General features: G+C 42.7%; 1 protein-coding gene across 1 annotated transcript in view; it reads right to left on the reverse strand.

Annotated features, from left to right (window-relative positions):
* The window catches only part of LOC136588595 (beta-1,4 N-acetylgalactosaminyltransferase 2-like), a 46,254-nt gene that overhangs the window by 12,088 nt on the left and 13,497 nt on the right, over window positions 1-20,669 (reverse strand). Inside the window, exons 3-6 of the mRNA XM_066587944.1 lie at window positions 13,306-13,406; window positions 8,772-8,806; window positions 6,315-6,504; window positions 5,844-5,930 (exon numbers count right to left, since the gene is read on the reverse strand). Of these exons, the coding sequence (XP_066444041.1) occupies window positions 5,844-5,930; window positions 6,315-6,504; window positions 8,772-8,806; window positions 13,306-13,406 (413 nt within the window). The remainder of the gene's footprint in view (window positions 1-5,843; window positions 5,931-6,314; window positions 6,505-8,771; window positions 8,807-13,305; window positions 13,407-20,669) is intronic.

The raw sequence follows: 20,669 nt of genomic DNA on the forward strand, positions 1-20,669 counted from the left end.
TCCGCCACAAACAGCTCCGTTCATGGCTGTTTGACAGCGGACATGTGCTGTCAATCCTGACCAAGGCATATAAGATGTTAGCTGGAGAGAGCACCCCCCCCTCCAACTCACCATCGACCCCCTGTGATACAATTGTGGGGTGCTATGGTAGCCTTAGGCCTAGTAAAGGTTACCAGGGCTGCCATGTATTTAACCATATTAAGCCCATTTTTTCCACCAAGCAATCTAGACAATAAAAGAACAAAATGAACATAACAATGTCTTAAAAAGGCCATACTATTCAAGTATCGCATTTATTATCTCACACGGTGGATGCTGTGAAAGAAAAAATAATTTAGAATTGTGTTATTTTGGTCACTTTGTTTCCTAATAGAAATTGAATAAAAATTTAGATGTATGCAAATACGGTAGCAGTAGAAATTATAGCCCGCTCCACAAAAAAGAAGCCCTCACACAGCGACATGGAAAAATAGAAACGTTATAGAGCCCTGAATAGGACAACAAATAGCATAAGTAGTAAAACATAAAAAAAATCTACATACTACTGTCATAATGATAATGACCCGTTGAATGAAGTATACATATCATTTTTACGGCACCATAAAGACTGCAAAAGCAAATCCTACCTAGAAATTGTGCTTTTACAATTTTTTTCCAATATAATATATACTGCATTACATAGTATTAATTTATGTACTGAAGAAGGGCCATCTATGCACAAAAACAGCAAAGAGATCACCATAAAGCCTGCAGATAAAGGTGGCGCTATAGTCCTCATGAACACATCAGACTACAAAAAAGAAGCAGACAGACAGCTGATGGACACCAGATACTACACCAAAATGGATCAAGACCAGACTCAAATATATGTGAGGTACGGTAATTGAGAAGGGTCATCAGAAGCCTATTTGTGAGCTCCACAAGAATTTTGGACTTGGTACCGGTGAACCCCAGGGTTGGAACAGAAGTCTCCTTTCCCAAATTGAAAAAAAATTAAGAAATTGTTAATTGATCCTCACCTAGTGGACTCATCGAGAGTTCTCAACCCAGTTCTAAAAGACTTCTTTTATTCTCCAATTCACAAAAAAAACTCAAGAATTGATTATTTATATATTAAATACTCTTTGTTAGACTCTATTACCAAAACTTTCTATGACCCTGCTCTATACTCAGACCATGCCCTGATATTCATAAGGATGGCTATTTCTCGAAAAAGAAGATCCGCATCCAACTGGTTACTAAACGATAACCTGCTAAAGTGCAAAGAGGATATTGAATATATGCAAAGAGGCTTACAACACTATTTTGGGGAGAATGCTTTGGAGCCATACACTACTGCGATTTTCTGGATGGCCCATAAGGCGTAATAAGAGGCTAGTCATTGAACTTGGTGCAAGGAAAAAAAAGGGGAAAAAAGAGAGCAATTACCTCTCTCATTGAACAGATCAACTCTATAGAAACCTGTAGTAAGAAAACTTTCTCACTTCAATATGAAAAACACTTGCGCACTAAGTTAAAAGAGCTGCTCAACCAAAAATCTGAAAAGTACCTTTTCTATGCAAAATATAAGCACTACGCTCTTTCTGACCAATGCAGGAAAAAGCTTGCAGCCCTAATTAAAACTCGGGATGCAAAAGAATTCACCCCCAAAATAAAAGACAAGAGTGATGTAATGCTTCACAAAACTTCATAGATTTCCAACATTTTCCATGCATTTTATTCTGATCTATATAATAACCAAAATCCCATAGAGTCATTATCAGATGATGTCAAAAGATCCACGATTTTCTGGACCCAGTCAAACTCCCTGGTGTACCTATAAGCCAATTACATTCCCTCCTCGAGCCAATCTCCTCTCAGGAAGTGGGGAAAAGTATTCAGTCAACCCCAAACCGGAAGAGCCCTTGCCCAGATGGCTTTGGCTCCCTGTATTTTAAAATTCACTCCACATCTAGTTAATTACTTTAACTCCATCAATACTGGAAACTGTTACCATGCGGCGGTTGCTGGTCCTCCCGGGGCAGCGGTGTGCGGGGTCCCGCGGTTGGGGCGCATCCCTTCAGCTTGTTGTCCGTCTGCCAGGGGCGCAGGTGCCTGGCCGCCATGGGCGGCCTGGTCCTGGTGGTACGCGGCACCGTGCGCGCGCACGTGTAAGTGCAGCTGCCGTGCACGAGCCCCCTTTTATTATGTTCTGTTGGGAGTTGGCTGTCTCCCTCTCTCCGCCCCTGGGCGGAGGCTATTGTTTAAAGGTCAGGCAGAGACTTGCAATCACTGCCAGTTATTGGTTTCCCTCAGTTTGCTAGCTAGTCTGCCTCTGCTGGTCTCCTGCTTTAGTCATCTTGTGTGCTATTCTTTGCTATTTTCTGCCAGGTTTTTCCATCTGCCTCAGTTCTGCTTAGTATAGTTCCTGTTGGTTTTTTACATCTGCCTTTCTGTCGGCATTCTACCCTTTCCATACAGGTACGCCAGCGTCCCTTTTTTTGGTCCCTAGTGAGAGTAGGGACCGCCGCCCAGTTGCCTGCCTGGGGTTAGCCAGGAGTGGAGGCAAGCAGGCAGGGACAGGGGTTGCGGGTGAGATCTAGGGCACCTGGGCTGGTGTATCAAGGGTAGTATTCCGTAAAAGAAACCCTTTTGGAAAAGAAGCGCTGACAGCACACATAACATTAATCCCCAAAGAGGGAAAAGACGCTGCTCTGTGTAGTAGTTATAGACCCATATCTTTAATTAATAATGATGTTAAAATATATGTTAAAATTTTAGCTAACAGAATAAAACAGAATAAAAGCGATCTTGCCTGGTCTGGTCAATGCTGAGCAGGTGGGCTTTATACCGAATAGAGAAGCAAAAGATAATACCTCAAAATTACTTAACTTGATACATCTAGCCCATCATAATAAATCTCCACTAGCCCTTTTCACCACAGATGCCGAAAATACCTTTAATAGAGCTGATTGGTTATTTCTGCGAATGTCCCTTCAAAAATGTGGTTTCCCAGGGAAATTCATAGACAAGATTATGGCTTTGTACTCCCTCCCCTCAGCCAGAATCAAAATTAACTCTGATCTCTCCCCCACAGTCCAGATTAATAATGGAACTAGACAGGGCTGCCCCGTCTCCTTTATTGTTTGTTCTAACTATGGAGACCTTCCTGGAAAAAGTCAGACAAAATAACAAAATTACGGGAATGAAGTGGGGTGCCATATCATCCTACGTGGACGATATATTGTTTTTCTTTACAGACCCCAAAATTTAAATCCCCCAGCTTTTACAAGAGTTTAAGAACTTTAGCCAGATCTCCAATTTTAAACTAAACCTTTCAAAATCAGATTTATTAAATATAAATATTGAGCATGACCCATGGACAGAAATCTTAAAAATCTCGCCATTCAAAAATTCGAGTAAACAGATGACATATTTAGGGGCAAAAATATCCCAGAACCTCATGGACCTTTACAATTTAAACTTTGCACCTTTACTTGAGAGAATTGAGAAGGACCTTATCTCTTGGAGCTCCTGGTTTGGCAGGAAAAACTTAATTAAAATGGTCCTCTTACCAAAAATACTGTATGTACTCCAAACTCTGCCAAACTAAAAAATTGTAGCGAAGTTTATCTGGCAGGGAAAAGGTTATAGGGTTAAACACACTACACTTATCAAAACCAAAAGGTGTGGTGGCAAAGGGCTCCCAGATTTTTAACTGTATTGGATTGCGTCACACTTGAACCGCATGGTGGACCTAACCCGCCAAACAAGCCCTAACCTTTGGGTGGAGCTAGAACTTCTTTCACTAAACAAGGATCAGAAAATATCAGTCTGGTCCACCTCATATAGCAAACCTAAATTGAAAGAGATTCCAAACCCTTTTATACAGTTAATCTTGTGTTTATGGCATAAATTTAACAAAAAGCATAAATTAGTACCCCAGATCAGTAGCTACACTCCACTCTTTGCATTAATTCCTAATAAATTTAGAATGCTTAATCAGAAAATTATGAGTGCATTATTGTATTAATGGCATTACAATGCCACGGTCTCATCACAGACAAGTCTGTAGCCCAGGACTTACAGTTCCTAAACCACCTGGGAGATATTCTACTCAAAAGCGAAGATTTACGTATCATTAGGGATTCGGTTTTGACGCATTCTTCAGATATTATAGGCACAGATCAGAATCTTCTATTTCACAAATTATTCTGGAATCTCCAACCTGTTAAGAAAGCAATCTCTAAAATCTACAGGGCTGTGATACAGAATGAACAACAACCCTCCTTTATGCCCCAACGGGAGTCTGAACTTAACACCACTTTTACCGCAGACGAGATAAAGGATATCATATGCAGGTCACACTTGTCCTCCTCTTCCACCAGGTTCCAAGAATTATACTACAAAATCATCACCAGCTGGTATAAAACTCCAGCTCTGCTCAACAAAATAGATCCAGACTATTTCCCTCTATGCTGGAGATGCTCAGACGGTATCGGTTTGTACACCCATATCTGGTTTTCATGCCCCCTCCTACGTCCTTTCTGGGAAGAGATCCAAAGGGTACTTGGTCTTATTTTTAAAATTAACATTACCCTTACACCTGAGACCGTCCTCTTAAATATGGATGTTCCAGCCTTACTAATTAAGTACAAGTCCACTCAACCATTTCTCATAAATGCGGCTAAGATTTTAATCCTCAGATACTGGAGGGACGGCACAGTTCCCTCTATCTTGGAGTGGTATAATGATATGAACACTATCTGTTCCTTCGAGAGGGTCAGAGCCAGACGAGAAGGAGATTTAGAGAAGTTCGCAAATCTTTGAAATGTTTGGTTGTCCTTCACTGGTGGAGACCCTGGTCCACCACCACAACTTGTTGAGGCCTCTTAATCATTGAGTTACTCGTATCTCTCTATTTGATTGCGCTACATCTAGGTTTTATTCTATGCATTGTTACTTTTACTTATTTGATGCTTTCTATTGCATTTTTATCAGAACTGTTATTGTTCTTTGTTATGTACAAGATTGATTGTTTTACAATGTGATTACTTACGGATTTTACCTCACCTTTGTTGTAATTCATTTAAAGACAGTTTAAAATCACAAAACCATAAAAAATGTGGGATTACATGTTATAAGATATACAAACTTATAACACTTTCAACAGAGGCCCTAAATTCTTCAAGAGGATTCATGCGTGACTGGAAACTATGAGAAATCTATAGCACAGATAACACTCTGGCTTGGTGACCCCCTAACACTAATTCAAAGACCATAAAACCCTCACATCTTTATCAGTGGGCTATTTAAGTATTTATTTATTTCTCTACTCATCCTGTCCTGGTATTTTTTTAAGTGCAAATTAATCGCACCATGTCTGAGCCTTGTCATATGTATGCGTGCGTGTGTGTATATATATATATATACACACACATACATATACACACACACACATGCCTCTTTGGATCTATTTCATTATGTCTAAGGAAAAAGCCTGATTAGATTCGAAAGCTCGTTATAACATCATGTATTTTTGTTAGCCATTAAAAGCTATCATATCTACAAGATTACTTGGTTTCTCTTGCTGAGAACAATTACATATGGTATCATTAAAAAATGTAACTCTACAATTCTACAAAAAACAAGCTGTCATATGGTTATGCTGAAGAAAAGAAAAAAAATCATAGCTCTTGGAATTTGGGAATGAAGTAAAGAAAGCAAAAACCCCAAAAATGTCTGGTAGCTAAAGGGTTAATTGATCGGTAGTATAAACATATCAACCTGTCCTCCCATCACTGTTCAGGAAACTTGAGAAACATTTGCATACCTTGCATCTCAGAATTTTTTAAATATATTACCTCGTCCTGGGTCATGTAAGCGTGGAATCGGTGGTTGTCGGATTGATATTGGTATCTGTGCTATATGTTTACCCAGAGTAAACTTCACTACAATGGAAAGCAAGAACATAAAAGGTTAATGAAGTGAAACTTTGTAATTGGATATTTGTAAAATTGTGTCAATAAAAAGGGACATGAATGTTGCTATCACAGTTCTCAATTTGGCGATCAGTAGGCATTTCACTGTCTAGGCCACCGGTGCTAAGAAGAAGGCATATGGTGGTGCATATCAATATATGTCACCACCTCTTCTTTAATAATGTTGGTGACATAAATAGCTCTCTTCAGAAGTCTGAAAAGACTTCACTTCTGCTGCTTCACAAACCCATCTCTTACTAGATCATCACCCTATGAAAAGCCAGGTAGATAAAAATGTGTCAATCAGTTGTCCGTATACTCAACTAAATTGTAAATTTTTGAGTAACTTCTTACCAATATCCAGACTGTCGATGCTATATACTGTGCTTGTATAAGTGATAGACTTCAAAATGAGATTTAATACACGGATGTTGCTGGTAGATATAGTCAGATGTTTTTCTCCTTTGCCATGAACCTGACATTCAGAAGTATTAGATATATTTATTAGAAAGTCAAGGGTTCCCAAAGATGCCTTCAGAGATACCTGCAACCAAGAGGAACACAAATGTATAAATAGATAAAACTGACAGATGGGAGTATGGAGATAGACAGATGAGTTGACCTTACAGTGTGTATACCATGCATCACTAGATAGATATGGATACACAGTCAGACATTTGGCGCCCTTACAGTCTTAGGATTTGTGGGGGTCCCAAACGTCAGACACCCCTGATCATAAAGTTATGGCTTATTCTAGTGATGTATTTGTCTGTATGCTTGGCCACCACACTGTTTTAACTACTTTCTCCTCTGTGACATATATGTACCTCAGAGGTACGGGATGGGTACGAAGCAGGTTCAGGAGCCAATCCCACTACATACCCAGCAGGTGTCAGCTGTTTAAAACAAACTGCCACAATTAGAGCTAGCTCCAACCACGGCAGTTTGACAGTTCACATGTGCTGTCAATCTTGACTAGGGCATGTAGGCTGTCAAAGGAGTCCCAATGGTTGCCATGGTAGACCTGGGCCTAGTGAAGGTTCCAGGGCTGCCATGTATTTAACCATATTAAGCCCTGCCTCCTCATGGGTTTGCGAGGTTATTTATTTTAGCCCTGATATTAACTAATTAAGCACCCTATTCACAAAATTTGAGACATCCAACAAACAAGTATTGCAGTATATTTTAGAAGCAATAAAAACAATTGCAAGTTCGAGCCCCCTAAGGGGACTTCAAAAAATGTAGAAATGTAAGTAAAATAATTTTTTTTTAAATAAAAAAATTAAAAATAAAAAAAAAACAAAATTGCTTTTCCCACAAAACAAAAAAAAAACAAAAACAGAATTGGTATGTCCAAAAAAGCTCAAACTATCTACTCACACAGTGAAAGCTGAAAAAAACTTAAATAATGCCGAAATTACCTTTTTTTTGGTTACCTCATCTACTAATAACAATTGAAAATAAAATGATCAAAAAGTCTTGTGTACCCAAAAATAGTAGCAATAAAAACTACAGCCTGTCTCACAAAAATCAAGTGCTCATATGGCCGTGTTGACAGAAAAATAAGATGCTATAGCTCTTTAAATGCATGGAAGAAAAAAACAAAAACATGAAACAAGGCTGGTAGTTAAAGTGTTAGGCCTCATGTCCATCTGCACGCACGGATTCACTGCTGAATCCCACAATGCAAGCTGTGCATGCCTGCAGCCATGGAGAGGGAAAAGACATTTTCTTTCTTCTCCGGTTCTAGCGCAGCTCTCTGCCGTGCAGGCCGGATTTTCTTTCTTCTGCACAGCGGATGTGCTAGTCATGCTGGAAGCATGCCGTGCGCATGCGCCGTGCACACTTTACAAAAAAAATCTCCTGCTCTCCCACGTATCCGTGGCACAGCACAAAAACAGCTGCAGGTGTGCCGTGGATACGGACGGCTTCCATTGACTTCAATGGAAACCGTGGGAGACGTCTGTGCGGGAGATCCGCAGGAAGATGCAACATGCTGCGATTTCTTCCCTACACGTGCAACCCGCACGCTGGGAAAAAAAAACGAATCACATCCACATGCATTTATTTGCCCTGCGGATGCTAATGCATCCCTATGGGCTTCTGGAGCTACGGATCTCCCGCGCTGGAGACGCTCGGATTTTGCAATTAAAATCTGCACATGGACATTGGGTCTTAGGCCTCATTTCCACGGGATAATTGTTATTTAAAATCCGCAGCATTTTTCCCGCATGCGGATCCGCCCCCCATAGGGATGCATTGGACACCGGCAGGTAGTTAAATACCTGCGGATGTCATTTTCCCTTCAGGCGCGGATTGCGTGTGTAGGAAAAAAAACGCGACATGCTCCATTTTAGTGCGGGTGTCCCGCGGGGACGGGTCCCGCAGGCTTCTATTGGAGCCTATGGAAGCCGTCCGGATCCGCGGAACACCCGTACCAGAATTAAACTTACCTGTCCAGACGCTGCGGATCTTCCCCCCGTCGCGGCCGGATCTTTTTTCTTCGACCCGGCGGATGTGCCCGTCACTTGCGCGCGGCACGCTACCAGCGTGCCGAGCACATCCGCCAGGCCAAAGAAAGAAGATCTGGCCGTGACGGAGGGAAGATCCGCAGCGTCTGGACAGGTGAGTTTAATCTTATTTTTAGCCTCATGTCCCCGGGAAAGGAGGGACCCGCTGCGGGATTCTGCATGGAGAATCCGCGGCGGGCCTGATTTTCCCTGTGGACATGAGGCCTTAGGAGTCCTGACATAATAGATAGATATGAATTAGAATTCTTCTCTACAATTTTGATGTTCCTGGAAATCGTACCGTGTATTCTGGGAGATTTGCATTAATCTGCAGTCCTGAAGCAATAAAAAAGGAAAATACAAAAGCAGTTAAATTACATTCTGCATAATTATGATTTTTTTTCTTTATATTACATCATTTTACATGACTTAGATATATAGATAGGAAGATTTTAGGCATCTTACAAAATAATCACACTATGGGGCGAAATTTATTAAGAGCAGCATTTTAAATGCCAGTCTTAATATTTCTGCTGGCACACAATTTGACTAAAACATGAAGTGGCACATGTCTCCTCTCATATACTAGTCGAATCTTGGCTCCTCCCTGTGTCTATGCAGAAATGTAAACCAGGTCCAATCTGGTGATCATTTCTGGTATAATTTATGCCAGTTAATGATGTAAATTATGCAAAAGTGTGCCTGTCCAGTGTGACTCCCCCCTCCCCCGACAAGCCACACCCCATTTTTAACACCCTGACAGTTTAGAAAAAGCTCTGTTTGTTCTGCGGGGAAAGGGCATTCCAGTTTTGGATAAACAGAGCTCGTTTGATTTTAAACAGCTGAAGCTCCATTTCTATTCAGGCTACTGACATGGTAGATTATTGGCTTTAAAATGACACCAGAACCACGTTGGTTGCATCTACAGAACTGGAGCTACAGCTGTTTGAAGTGGGGTCAGGAACACTGAATTTCCGCTGTCACTTTTTGCTCAATGTGTGCACAGGAGAAAAGGAGGGGTACAAGCTTAGTGCAGAGAAGATTTGTGATTCTTCTGTATATCTCCTTCTGCCAGGAGAGGGCTAAAATACATTTTTGTTCGTTATCACCCCATATCAATCAGAGAACATATTTGATCTCCACCTGTCAAATATGGTGGTCTTTTTTCCCAGAAAAGGAGTGAAATGATGAGGACTTGCTCATCTAATTACTGCTCTTCACAGTTCAACCCTGTAGATGCTGCAGTTATTGCTGACTGTGGCATCTAAATGTCTTTACAGAGAAAACAATTTTAACCCCTTAGTGACCAGCCCATTGCCTTTTTACGTCCTAGCTTGCTGGGCCTTAATCCCTGAGGACGTAGAAACATGCATCCTGCAGGGATTAAGGCCCTGCAAGCTGAGGACATGATAGCTCCAAGCTCCCAGAGGTAGCCGGCAACCTGGAGCTTTCTTTCCGGGCCGCGGGACCCCCACCCCAGTCACATGATAGCCAGCGATCTACTGAATGCCGGCGATCACATAAAAGTCAATACAAAGTAAAAAAAATGTTAAAGATTCAGCTGCCCTGATGGATCGATCCATCAGAGCAGCTGAAAGTACTCACCTGCCTCCTCTGCGATGTCCCGTGGTGTCCTGGCCTCCCGGGTCGCGACGGTGCCTTCTGCGCATCCGCGCCAGACATCATGCGTCGAACGCGTGCACAGAAGGCGCGCGTGGCCCAGGAAATTTAAAATCTCTCTGGCTCCCGGCTCTCATGTGTAGCCGAGAGCAGAGAGATGTTACCGGGGACCGCTGTATGCGATTCCCAGTCACATGATGGCTACTATCCAATGGATAACAGCGATCATGTAAAGTAAAAAAAAAGTTGAAAAAAAAGTTTAAGTTTCATCTCCCCTCATGGATCATATCCGTGAGGGAAGATGAAATTATGTACCTAAGGCCCCGGATTTATCCGTGGACCTCACCACGGCTTCTGCGCACGTGCCCGCCGCCAACATGGAGGACGCATGTACAAAAGCTGCAGATTGCCAGGATAATTTAAAATCTCACTGCTCCTGGCTACCAAACATAGTAAAGAGCCTGGATATTTCACAAGGGCCTGCAGTACATAGCTCCTGGTCACGTGATCGTCATTTTCCAATAGAAAACGGCGATCAAGTAAAAGTAAAAAAAAGTTAAAGTTTCATCTCCAATCACGGATCCGATCCGTGAGGGGAGGTGAAATTACTTACCTAAGGGCTCTGGCGATGTCTCCCGATGGGATTTTTGTCCGCTGACCTTTCCCCAACTTTGGCGAATGTGCCAATCAGCAAAATGGCAGACGCAAGCACAGAAGCTGGGGAGGGTCTGGGAAATTTAAACTCTACTTGCTCCTGGCTACTAAAGGTAGCCAAGAGCCTGGAGCAGTGACCGAGGGCCGCAGTGAGAGGTCCCCGGTCACATGATCGCTGTTATTCAATGGATAATGGCGATTACGTAAAAGTCAAGACACAGTTGAAGTTTGATGCGCCTTTTAGTTTGACCCCCGTTGTGCATACAGACATAATATTAGGGCCACAACGGGTATGTTTCTGAACACGAGACAAACGGGGGGGGGGGGACATTTTGGGGTGAAATTCTTCATTCAGACGTGTGCTGTACAAAAAAATTGTTTTTAAAATGACACAATTGCCTCAAAGTTAAAATTTAAATTTTTTCCTTCTGCTTTGCTCAGATTCATTCAAAAACTGTGGGGTAAAAATGTACAGTTCACCCCTAGATAAATGCGTTAAGGGGTATAGTTTTCAAAATCGGGTCATGTGGGGGTTCTCTGTCGTTTTGGCCGCTCAAAGGCTCTACAAGTGTGCAATGGAGCCTAAAACACCATCAAGCAAAATATCTGTTCTTAAAGCTACTGGTTGCTCCTTTCAGTTTGGGCCCCGTTGTGCATACGGACATAATATTAGGGCCACAATGGATATGGTTCTGAACGTGCAGCAAACAAGAGGATCCATTTTGTGATGCAAGTCTTCATTCCTATGTGTGCTGTACAAAAAAAAAAAACTGTTTTAAAAGTGGCATAATTGCCAAAAAAAATAAAAATAGTAATTTTTTTCTCCTGCTTTGCTTAGATTCATTCAAAAACTGTGGGGTCAAAATGCGCAGTACACCCCTAGATGAATTTGTTAGTTTTCAAAATGGGGTAATTGTGCGGGTTCTCCATCGTTTTGGCTGCTCAAGGGCTCTACAAGTGGGCAATGGGGCCTGAATCACCTTCAAGCAAAATGTCTGTTCTGAAAGCCACCGGCTGCTCCTCTCGGTTTGGGCCCCGTTGTGCATACGGACACAAGATTAGGGCCACAGTGGGTATGTTTCTGAACACAGGACAAACGGGGGTAGCCATTTAGGGGGCAAATACTCATTTTCATGCGCACTATAGAAAAAAAATCCTGTCTTTTAAATGGCATATTTGCAAAATTGCCTTAATTAATTGCATTAATTAATGAAAAAAAACTGTGGGGTAAAAATACTCCTGACCCCCCTCAGTGAATACATTAAGGGGTGTCGTTTTTAAAATGGGATCCTTTGTGGGGGTATCTGTCATTCTGACACCTATTAGCCTTTGAAAATTTTCCTCAAAATGTTAAAAATCTATGTGAAATTTGTACATCTCTTAAATAGTTAAAAAAAACTAAAGTTTTTCCAATGTGTGTCTAGAATAAAGTAAACAGATGGAAATATATATCTCATCAAAAATTTGTACAGTATGTTTGCAAATATTTAAGATATTGCAGTTGAAAATGTAAAAAAAGGGCAATTTTTTCAAACTTTTCCCAATTTTTGCGCTTTTAATAAATATACACAAATTCTATCAGCTTATTTTTAACACCTAAATGAAGTACAATATGTGGTGAAAAACAATGTCAGAATCACTAGGATATGCAAAACCTTTACGGAGTTATTCTATGTGATACATGTTAGATTTCCAAAATTTGGCTTCGTCATTAAGGCGGAAACAGGCTTGGTCACTAAGGGGTAATAACTCTTTTCCCCTTTAATATTGGGAAAAAATACCTACACATAATTGGTAATACTACATTCATGACAACCCATGCTATTAAATATTACATTATCCAAAAATTTATGTCACTGAGGGGTTAAAATGCACTCAAAATGACAGCGTTCTGCATCAAATATATTTACATGAGCCATAAATTCAAAATTCTCAATAAAAAAAAAAGGTTACATTTTCCGAAGGGTTTTTCCAATTGTATCGTGACTGTTAGGGGGGCTTCAGACGACCGTACATCGGCTGGGTTTTCACGCCCGGACGATATACAGTGTCTCTCTCTGCAGGGGGAGGAGGCTGGAAGAGTCAGGAGCAGTGCACTGAGCTCCCGTCCCCTCTCAGGCCCTCGCCACTATTTGCAATATGAGGGGGCGGAGCTAAGTACCAGAACTTAGCTCCACCCCATCCCATCCCCTCCCACTGCAAATAGTGGTGAGGGGCGGAGAGGGGGTGGGAGCTCAGTGCACTGCTCCCGACTCTTCCAACCTCCTCCCCCTGCAGAGAGGGACACCGTATATCGGCCGGGCGTGAAAACCCAGCCGATATACGGTCATCTGAATAAACCCTTAACAGGGTTAAAAAAAAATGGCAGACAGCAGCATAGACAGCAAAAAGTTGCCCATTTTTGCACAAATCCCCACTTGTACAAAAATGTTCAACTTTATTTTTACATCAGAAACTGACAAAGGATTTTATGACTGTCCCTCATATGTATCTTGTATTGATCCTGAATTACAGCATGTATTACAACCCAATGTATCATAATTGCTATTAATTTATCTCACCTGGTAGGTTAATTGTGTTGAGCGGCATCACTTGTACTCCATGGATGGGGTACCCTAATGGGGAATTTGGAGGGGCTATTAAAATTTTTTCAGTGTGTTCACTGTGAAGAAAGCATATATAGAGGTATCAATATTAAAAAGAAGTTTTACATTAAAAAGTGACCCTCCAAGCCTCGACAAACCACACTGTCTCTCTGACTACCTGATGTGTATTTTATATAGAATGCCTTGTTAGTCTAAGGACTCCTGCACACTGGTAAAAGTGATATCGGGCCGTGATTCACGACCTGATATTGCTCTCTCAAACCTTCTAAAAACCCCTGGATGTGAGGCGATTTCATGTGAAAATGGCATCGCATCACTGCGGGGGTTCCCTTCATCACATTGCTTTCAATGGTATTTCTGAAGTGCCGGCCCCCTTGAAAGCAATAGGAGAACATTGCAATTTCCTGCCGCTGCTGTGACAGCAGCAGGGGATTCCTTCTTCCCCACGGGGAGTCCCGTCATCACTGAACAACCTGCTGCTGCTGGGAGGGGACTCCCCGCAGGGATGAAGGAATCCCCTGCTGCAGCTGTCACAGCAGCAGCAGGAGATTGCAATATTCTCCCTAGGTTTCCAATGGGGCCGTGTAGTGGCCCAGAATGAGTGTGGCCCCTCCATAAGTATGAATGTATTTGTCTTGTGCTTAGTGTATTGTCAGTGTCTTCTATGTAAGTGAATATAATGTGTATTGCATAGTTGCAGCACTGAATAGGTTACTGTCTGGGTTATGTCTGGAAATGTATCTTGTGTATGTCATGTGACCTTGTCTTATAAATGTGTTTGCAAGGTGCATGAAAATGAGGAGTGGGGGAGTTGAGAGTTGATATCAGCCGTGTGTCTGAGGTACTTCAGAGAGAAGGGAGTAGGAGAGACTTTGCTCAGTTCCAAGAGAAGCACCAGGATGGAAGAGGCCGAGTGGATGCCTTGGGAATGCCCTGGGCTCAATGTACCCAGACCTTCATGCTGATGGATATGAAAAACAGAGAGAATGAGGAGCCGCCATGCAGCGTACCCACTTTCCAAATGTGAGTGATGACCGGTAGAAAGCTGGAGAGAGAGAGAAAGAAGAACCACAGATAACGGGACTGTGGTTTCTCCTGCCTACCCGTGAATCCTCCCTGTCACACCACTTTGTGTTTTTTACTGCTTCCCTACTGGCATGTATTGCTGAACTGTACAAAGCTGTTCCAGTAAACGAGTGTCACCGACCGTTCCTGGTTTGGCTCTGAAAGTTAAATCCCTGTGTATGGACTCTTCATTGCTACCAACTGGATTCACCAGAGAGAATAGAACGGTGGCAAAACGAGTGACAAAAGGACTAAGGTAAACCACCAGTGGGTTAACCTATTTAGTAGCCTGCCCTCTGCCCCGTGGATGTGTCCCTGTTTACCCTCTGGGTGGGAGACACCATCTCCTAGGCTAGGGCTCGCTCCTCGGACGCTGCAGCTGGCACTGTTGCTGCTGACTCCATTGAGAACATGGTTAAACCTCTGGATGTGACAGCCTCACATGCCTGCGGGACTGAAGGAATCCCCTGCTGCAGCTGTCACAGCTGCGGCAGGGGATCCTGATCTTCTCCCATTGCTTTCTCTCATCGCAAAAAGAATGGGCATGCTGTGATTTTTTTTTCATGCAGCATCGCAGGAGTGAAAACATCGCAAATGACAATGAAACCATTGAAATTCATTGCTTTCGTAATCATGCATTTTCACTCACTCTAAGAGCTCGAGAAAATCGTCTGATTTTCTGGCCAGTGTGAAGGCGCCTTAAGACACTACACACTGCTCTGACTGGCCGGCTCTGCTCATGTGGGCAGCATTGGTCAATCAAGGCAGGTGTAGTGTCTTATCCCAGTGATGCATATTAATGTACAGCGTGCACAAGGCAGTCAGAGAAGCTTGTACAGTCATCTGTTTGTCCAGGACCAGAGAGTCACTTTATTGATCAGAAAGTTTGGGTCTGTCAGTTGGGACCCCCCAAAACATGTAGCTTCCTGCAGCGATTATGCAATGCCTGTTGTTGGGAGGATGTATAGAGGATTCCCCACCGCAGCAGGGAACTGTGAGGTAATATGGAGACGTGACAGAACCAGAAAACCTCTTATTCATATCACAGTATGAAGGAGCGGATGAATTCATACATGGAAAACACCGAGGTGGAGCGCTCTGTGAGGTACCTGTGTGTGACACCATGAGGGGTGCTCTGTACGGTACCTGTGTGTGACACCATGAGGGTACGCTGTGAGGTAAATGTGTGTGACACCATTAGGGTACGCTGTCAGGTAAAAGTGTGTGTGACACCATGAAGGGTACGCTGTGAGGTAAAAGTGTGTGTGGCACCATGAGGGGTGCTCTGTACTCTGTAAGGTACCTGTGTGTGACACCATGAGGGTACGCTGTGAGGTAAATGTGTGTGACACCATTAGGGTAAGCTGTGAGGTAAAAGTGTGTGTGACACCATGAAGGGTACTCTTTCCTCCATGAGGTACCTGTATGGGACACTATGAGGGTACGCTATGAGGTAAATGTGTGTGTGACACTATGAGGGTACGCTATGAGGTAAATGTGTGTGTGACACTACGAGGATACTCTGTGAGGTAAATGTGTGTGTGACACTATGAGGGTACGCTATGAGGTAAATGTGTGTGTGACACTATGAGGATACTCTATGAGGTAAATATGTGTGTGACACTATGAGGATACTCTATGAGGTAAATGTGTGTGTGACACTATGAGGATACTCTGGGAGGTAAATGTGTGTGTGACACTATGAGGGTACGCTATGAGGTAAATGTGTGTGTGACACTATGAGGATACTCTGGGAGGTAAATGTGTGTGTGTGACACTATGAGGGTACGCTATGAGGTAAATGTGTGTGTGACACTATGAGGGTACGCTATGAGGTAAATGTGTGTGTGTGTGTGTGTGACACTATGAGGGTACGCTATGAGGTAAATGCGTGTGTGACACTATGAGGGTACGCAGCGAGGTAAATGTGTGTGTGACACTATGAGGGTACTCTGTGAGGTAAATGTGTGTGTGACACCATGAGGGTACTCTGTGAGGTAAATGTGTGTGACACTATGAGGATACGCTGTGAGGTAAATATGTGTGTGACACTATGAGGGTACTCTGTGAGGTAAATGTATGTGTGTCACTATGAGGATACTCTGTGAGGTAAATGTGTGTGACACTATGAGGATACTCTGTGAGGTAAATGTGTGTGTGATACTATGAGGGTACGTTGTGAGGTAAATGTGTGTGACACTATGAGGGTACTCTGTGAGGTAAATGTGTGTGTGACACTATGAGGGTACTCTGTGAGGTAAATGTGTGTGTGACACTATGAGGGTACCCTATGAGGTAAATGTGTGTGTGACACTATGAGGGTACGCTGTGAGGTAAATGTGTTTGTGACACTATGAGGATACTCTGTGAGGTAAATGTGTGTGTGACACTATGAGGGTACGCTGTGAGGCAAATGTGTGTGTGATACTATGAGGATACTCTGTGAGGTAAATGTGTGTGTGACACTATGAGGATACTCTGGGAGGTAAATGTGTGTGACACTATGAGGGTACTCTGTGAGGTAAATGTGTGTGACACTATGAGGGTACTCTGTGAGGTAAATGTGTGTTACACTATGAGGGTACGCTGTGAGGTAAATGTGTGTGTGACACTATGAGGGTACGCTGTGAGGTAAATGTGTGTGTGACACTATGAGGGTACGCTATGAGATAAATGTGTGTGTGACACTATGAGGATACTCTGTGAGGTAAATGTGTGTGTGACACTATGAGGGTACTCTGTGAGGTAAATATGTGTGTGACACTATGAGGGTACGCTATGAGGTAAATATGTGTGTGACACTATGAGGGTACGCTGTGAGGTAAATATGTGTGTGACACTATGAGGGTACGCTGTGAGGTAAATATGTGTGTGACACTATGAGGGTACGCTGTGAGGTAAATATGTGTGTGACACTATGAGGGTACTCTATGAGGTAAATATGTGTGACACTATGAGGATACTCTAGGAGGTAAATATGTGTGTGACACTATGAGGATAATCTATGAGGTAAATGTGTGTGTGACACTATGAGGATACTCTGAGGTAAATGTGTGTGTGACACTATGAGGATACTCTGAGGTAAATGTGTGTGTGACACTATGAGGATACTCTATGAGGTAAATATGTGTGTGACACTATGAGGGTACTCTTTGAGGTAAATATGTGTGTGACACTATGAGGATACTCTGTGAGGTAAATGTGTGTGTGACACTATGAGGGTACGCTGTGAGGTAAATGTGTGTGTGACACTATGAGGATACTATATGAGGTAAATGTGTGTGTGACACTATGAGGATACTCTATGAGGTAAATGTGTGTGTGACACTATGAGGGTACGCTATGAGGTAAATGTGTGTGACACTATGAGCATACGTTGTGAGGTAAATGTGTGTATGACGCTATGAGGATACTCTGTGAGGTAAATGTGTGTGTGACACTATGAGGGTACTCTGTGAGGTAAATGTGTGTGTGACACTATGAGGGTACTCTGTGAGGTAAATGTGTGTGTGACACTATGAGGGTACGCTATGAGGTAAATGTGTGTGTGACACTATGAGGATATGCTGTGAGGTAAATGTGTGTGTGACACTATGAGGATATTCTATGAGGTAAATGTGTGTGTGACACTATGAGGATACTCTATGAGGTAAATATGTGTGTGACACTATGAGGGTACGCTTAGAGGTAAATGTGTGTGTGACACTATGAGGGTACGCTATGAGGTAAATGTGTGTGTGACACTATGAGGGTACGCTGTAAGGTAAATATGTGTGTGACACTATGAGGGTACGCTGTGAGGTAAATATGTGTGTGACACTATGAGGGTACGCTGTGAGGTAAATATGTGTGTGACACTATGAGGGTAGTCTATGAGGTAAATATGTGTGTGACACTATGAGGATACTCTAGGAGGTAAATATGTGTGTGACACTATGAGGATACTCTGTGAGGTAAATGTGTGTGTGACACTATGAGGATACTCTATGAGGTAAATGTGTGTGTGACACTATGAGGATACTCTATGAGGTAAATATGTGTGCGACACTATGAGGGTACGCTTAGAGGTAAATGTGTGTGTGACACTATGAGGGTACGCTATGAGGTAAATGTGTGTGTGATACTATGAGGATACTCTGGGAGGTAAATGTGTGTGACACTATGAGGGTACGCTATGAGGTAAATGTGTGTGACACTATGAGCGTACGTTGTGAGGTAAATGTGTGTGTGACACTATGAGGCTACTCTGTGAGGTAAATGTGTGTGTAACACTATGAGGGTACGCTGTGAGGTAAATGTGTGTGTGACACTATGAGGGTACTCTGTGAGGTAAATGTGTGTGTGACACTATGAGGGTACGCTATGAGGTAAATGTGTGTGTGACACTATGAGGGTACGCTGTGAGGTAAATGTGTGTGTGACACTATGAGGATACTCTATGAGGTAAATGTGTGTGTGACACTATGAGGATACTCTATGAGGTAAATATGTGTGTGACACTATGAGGGTACGCTTAGAGGTAAATGTGTGTGTGACACTATGAGGGTACGCTATGAGGTAAATGTGTGTGTGATACTATGAGGATACTCTGGGAGGTAAATGTGTGTGACACTATGAGGGTACGCTATGAGGTAAATGTGTGTGACACTATGAGTGTACGTTGTGAGGTAAATGTGTGTATGACGCTATGAGGATACTCTGTGAGGTAAATGTGTGTGTAACACTATGAGGGTACGCTGTGAGGTAAATGTGTGTGTGACACTATGAGGGTACTCTGTGAGGTAAATGTGTGTGTGACACTATGAGGGTACGCTATGAGGTAAATGTGTGTGTGACACTATGAGGGTACGCTGTGAGGTAAATGTGTGTGTGTGACACTATGAGGGTACTCTGTGAGGTAAATATGTGTGTGACACTATGAGGATACTCTGTGAGGTAAATATGTGTGTGACACTATGAGGGTACGCTACAAGGTAAATGTGTGTGTGACACTATGAGGGTACTCTGTGAGGTAAATATGTGTGTGAGACTATGAGGGTAAGCTATGAGGTAAATATGTGTGTGACACTATGAGGGTACGCTGTGAGGTAAATATGTGTGTGACACTATGAGGATACTCTATGAGCTAAATGTGTGTGTGACACTATGAGGATACTCTATGAGGTGAATGTGTGTGTGACACAATGAGGATACTCTATGAGGTAAATGTGTGTGTGACACTATGAGGGTACGCTGTGAGGTAAATGTGTGTGTGTGACACTATGAGGGTACTCTGTGAGGTAAATATGTGTGTGACACTATGAGGGTACGCTACAAGGTAAATGTGTGTGTGACACTATGAGGGTACTCTGTGAGGTAAATATGTGTGTGAGACTATGAGGGTAAGCTATGAGGTAAATATGTGTGTGACACTATGAGGGTACTCTATGAGGTTAATGTGTGTGTGACACTATGAGGATACTCTATGAGGTAAATGTGTGTGTTACGCTATGAGGATACTCTGTGAGGTAAATGTGTGTGTAACACTATGAGGGTACGCTGTGAGGTAAATATGTGTGTGACACTATGAGGATACTCTATGAGGTAAATGTGTGTGTGACACAATGAGGATACTCTATGAGGTAAATGTGTGTGTGACACTATGAGGGTACGCTGTGAGGTAAATATGTGTGTGACACTATGAGGATACTCTATGAGGTAAATATGTGTGTGACACTATGAGGATACTCTGTGAGGTAAATATGTGTGTGATACTATGAGGATACTCTATGAGGTAAATGTGTGTGTGACACTATGAGGATTCTCTATGAGGTAAATGTGTGTGACACTATGAGGGTACTCTATGAGGTAAATGTGTGTGTGACACTATGAGGATACTCTGTGAGGTAAATGTGTGTGTGACACTATGAGGGTACTCTGTGAGGTAAATATGTGTGTGACACTATGAGGGTACGCTGTGAGGTAAATATGTGTGTGACACTATGAGGATACTCTGTGAGGTAAATGTGTGTGTGACACTATGAGGATACTCTGTGAGGTAAATGTGTGTGTGACACTATGAGGATACTCTGTGAGGTAAATGTGTGTGTGACACTATGAGGGTACGCTGGTACTACATGCAGGACATCAGCATTGCAAAACAGGTGGCTCGATGACGTCACAGCATTGAACAGAGATCGCCTTCCTTCACTTTTGCGGTAAGAAAACTCAATGTATGGCTGCCTGCAGACGGCCGTGTCGGATCCCCTGCGAGA

Source organism: Eleutherodactylus coqui, chromosome 13 (genome assembly GCF_035609145.1).
Source record: "Eleutherodactylus coqui strain aEleCoq1 chromosome 13, aEleCoq1.hap1, whole genome shotgun sequence".
Lineage (NCBI taxonomy): Eukaryota > Metazoa > Chordata > Amphibia > Anura > Eleutherodactylidae > Eleutherodactylus > Eleutherodactylus coqui.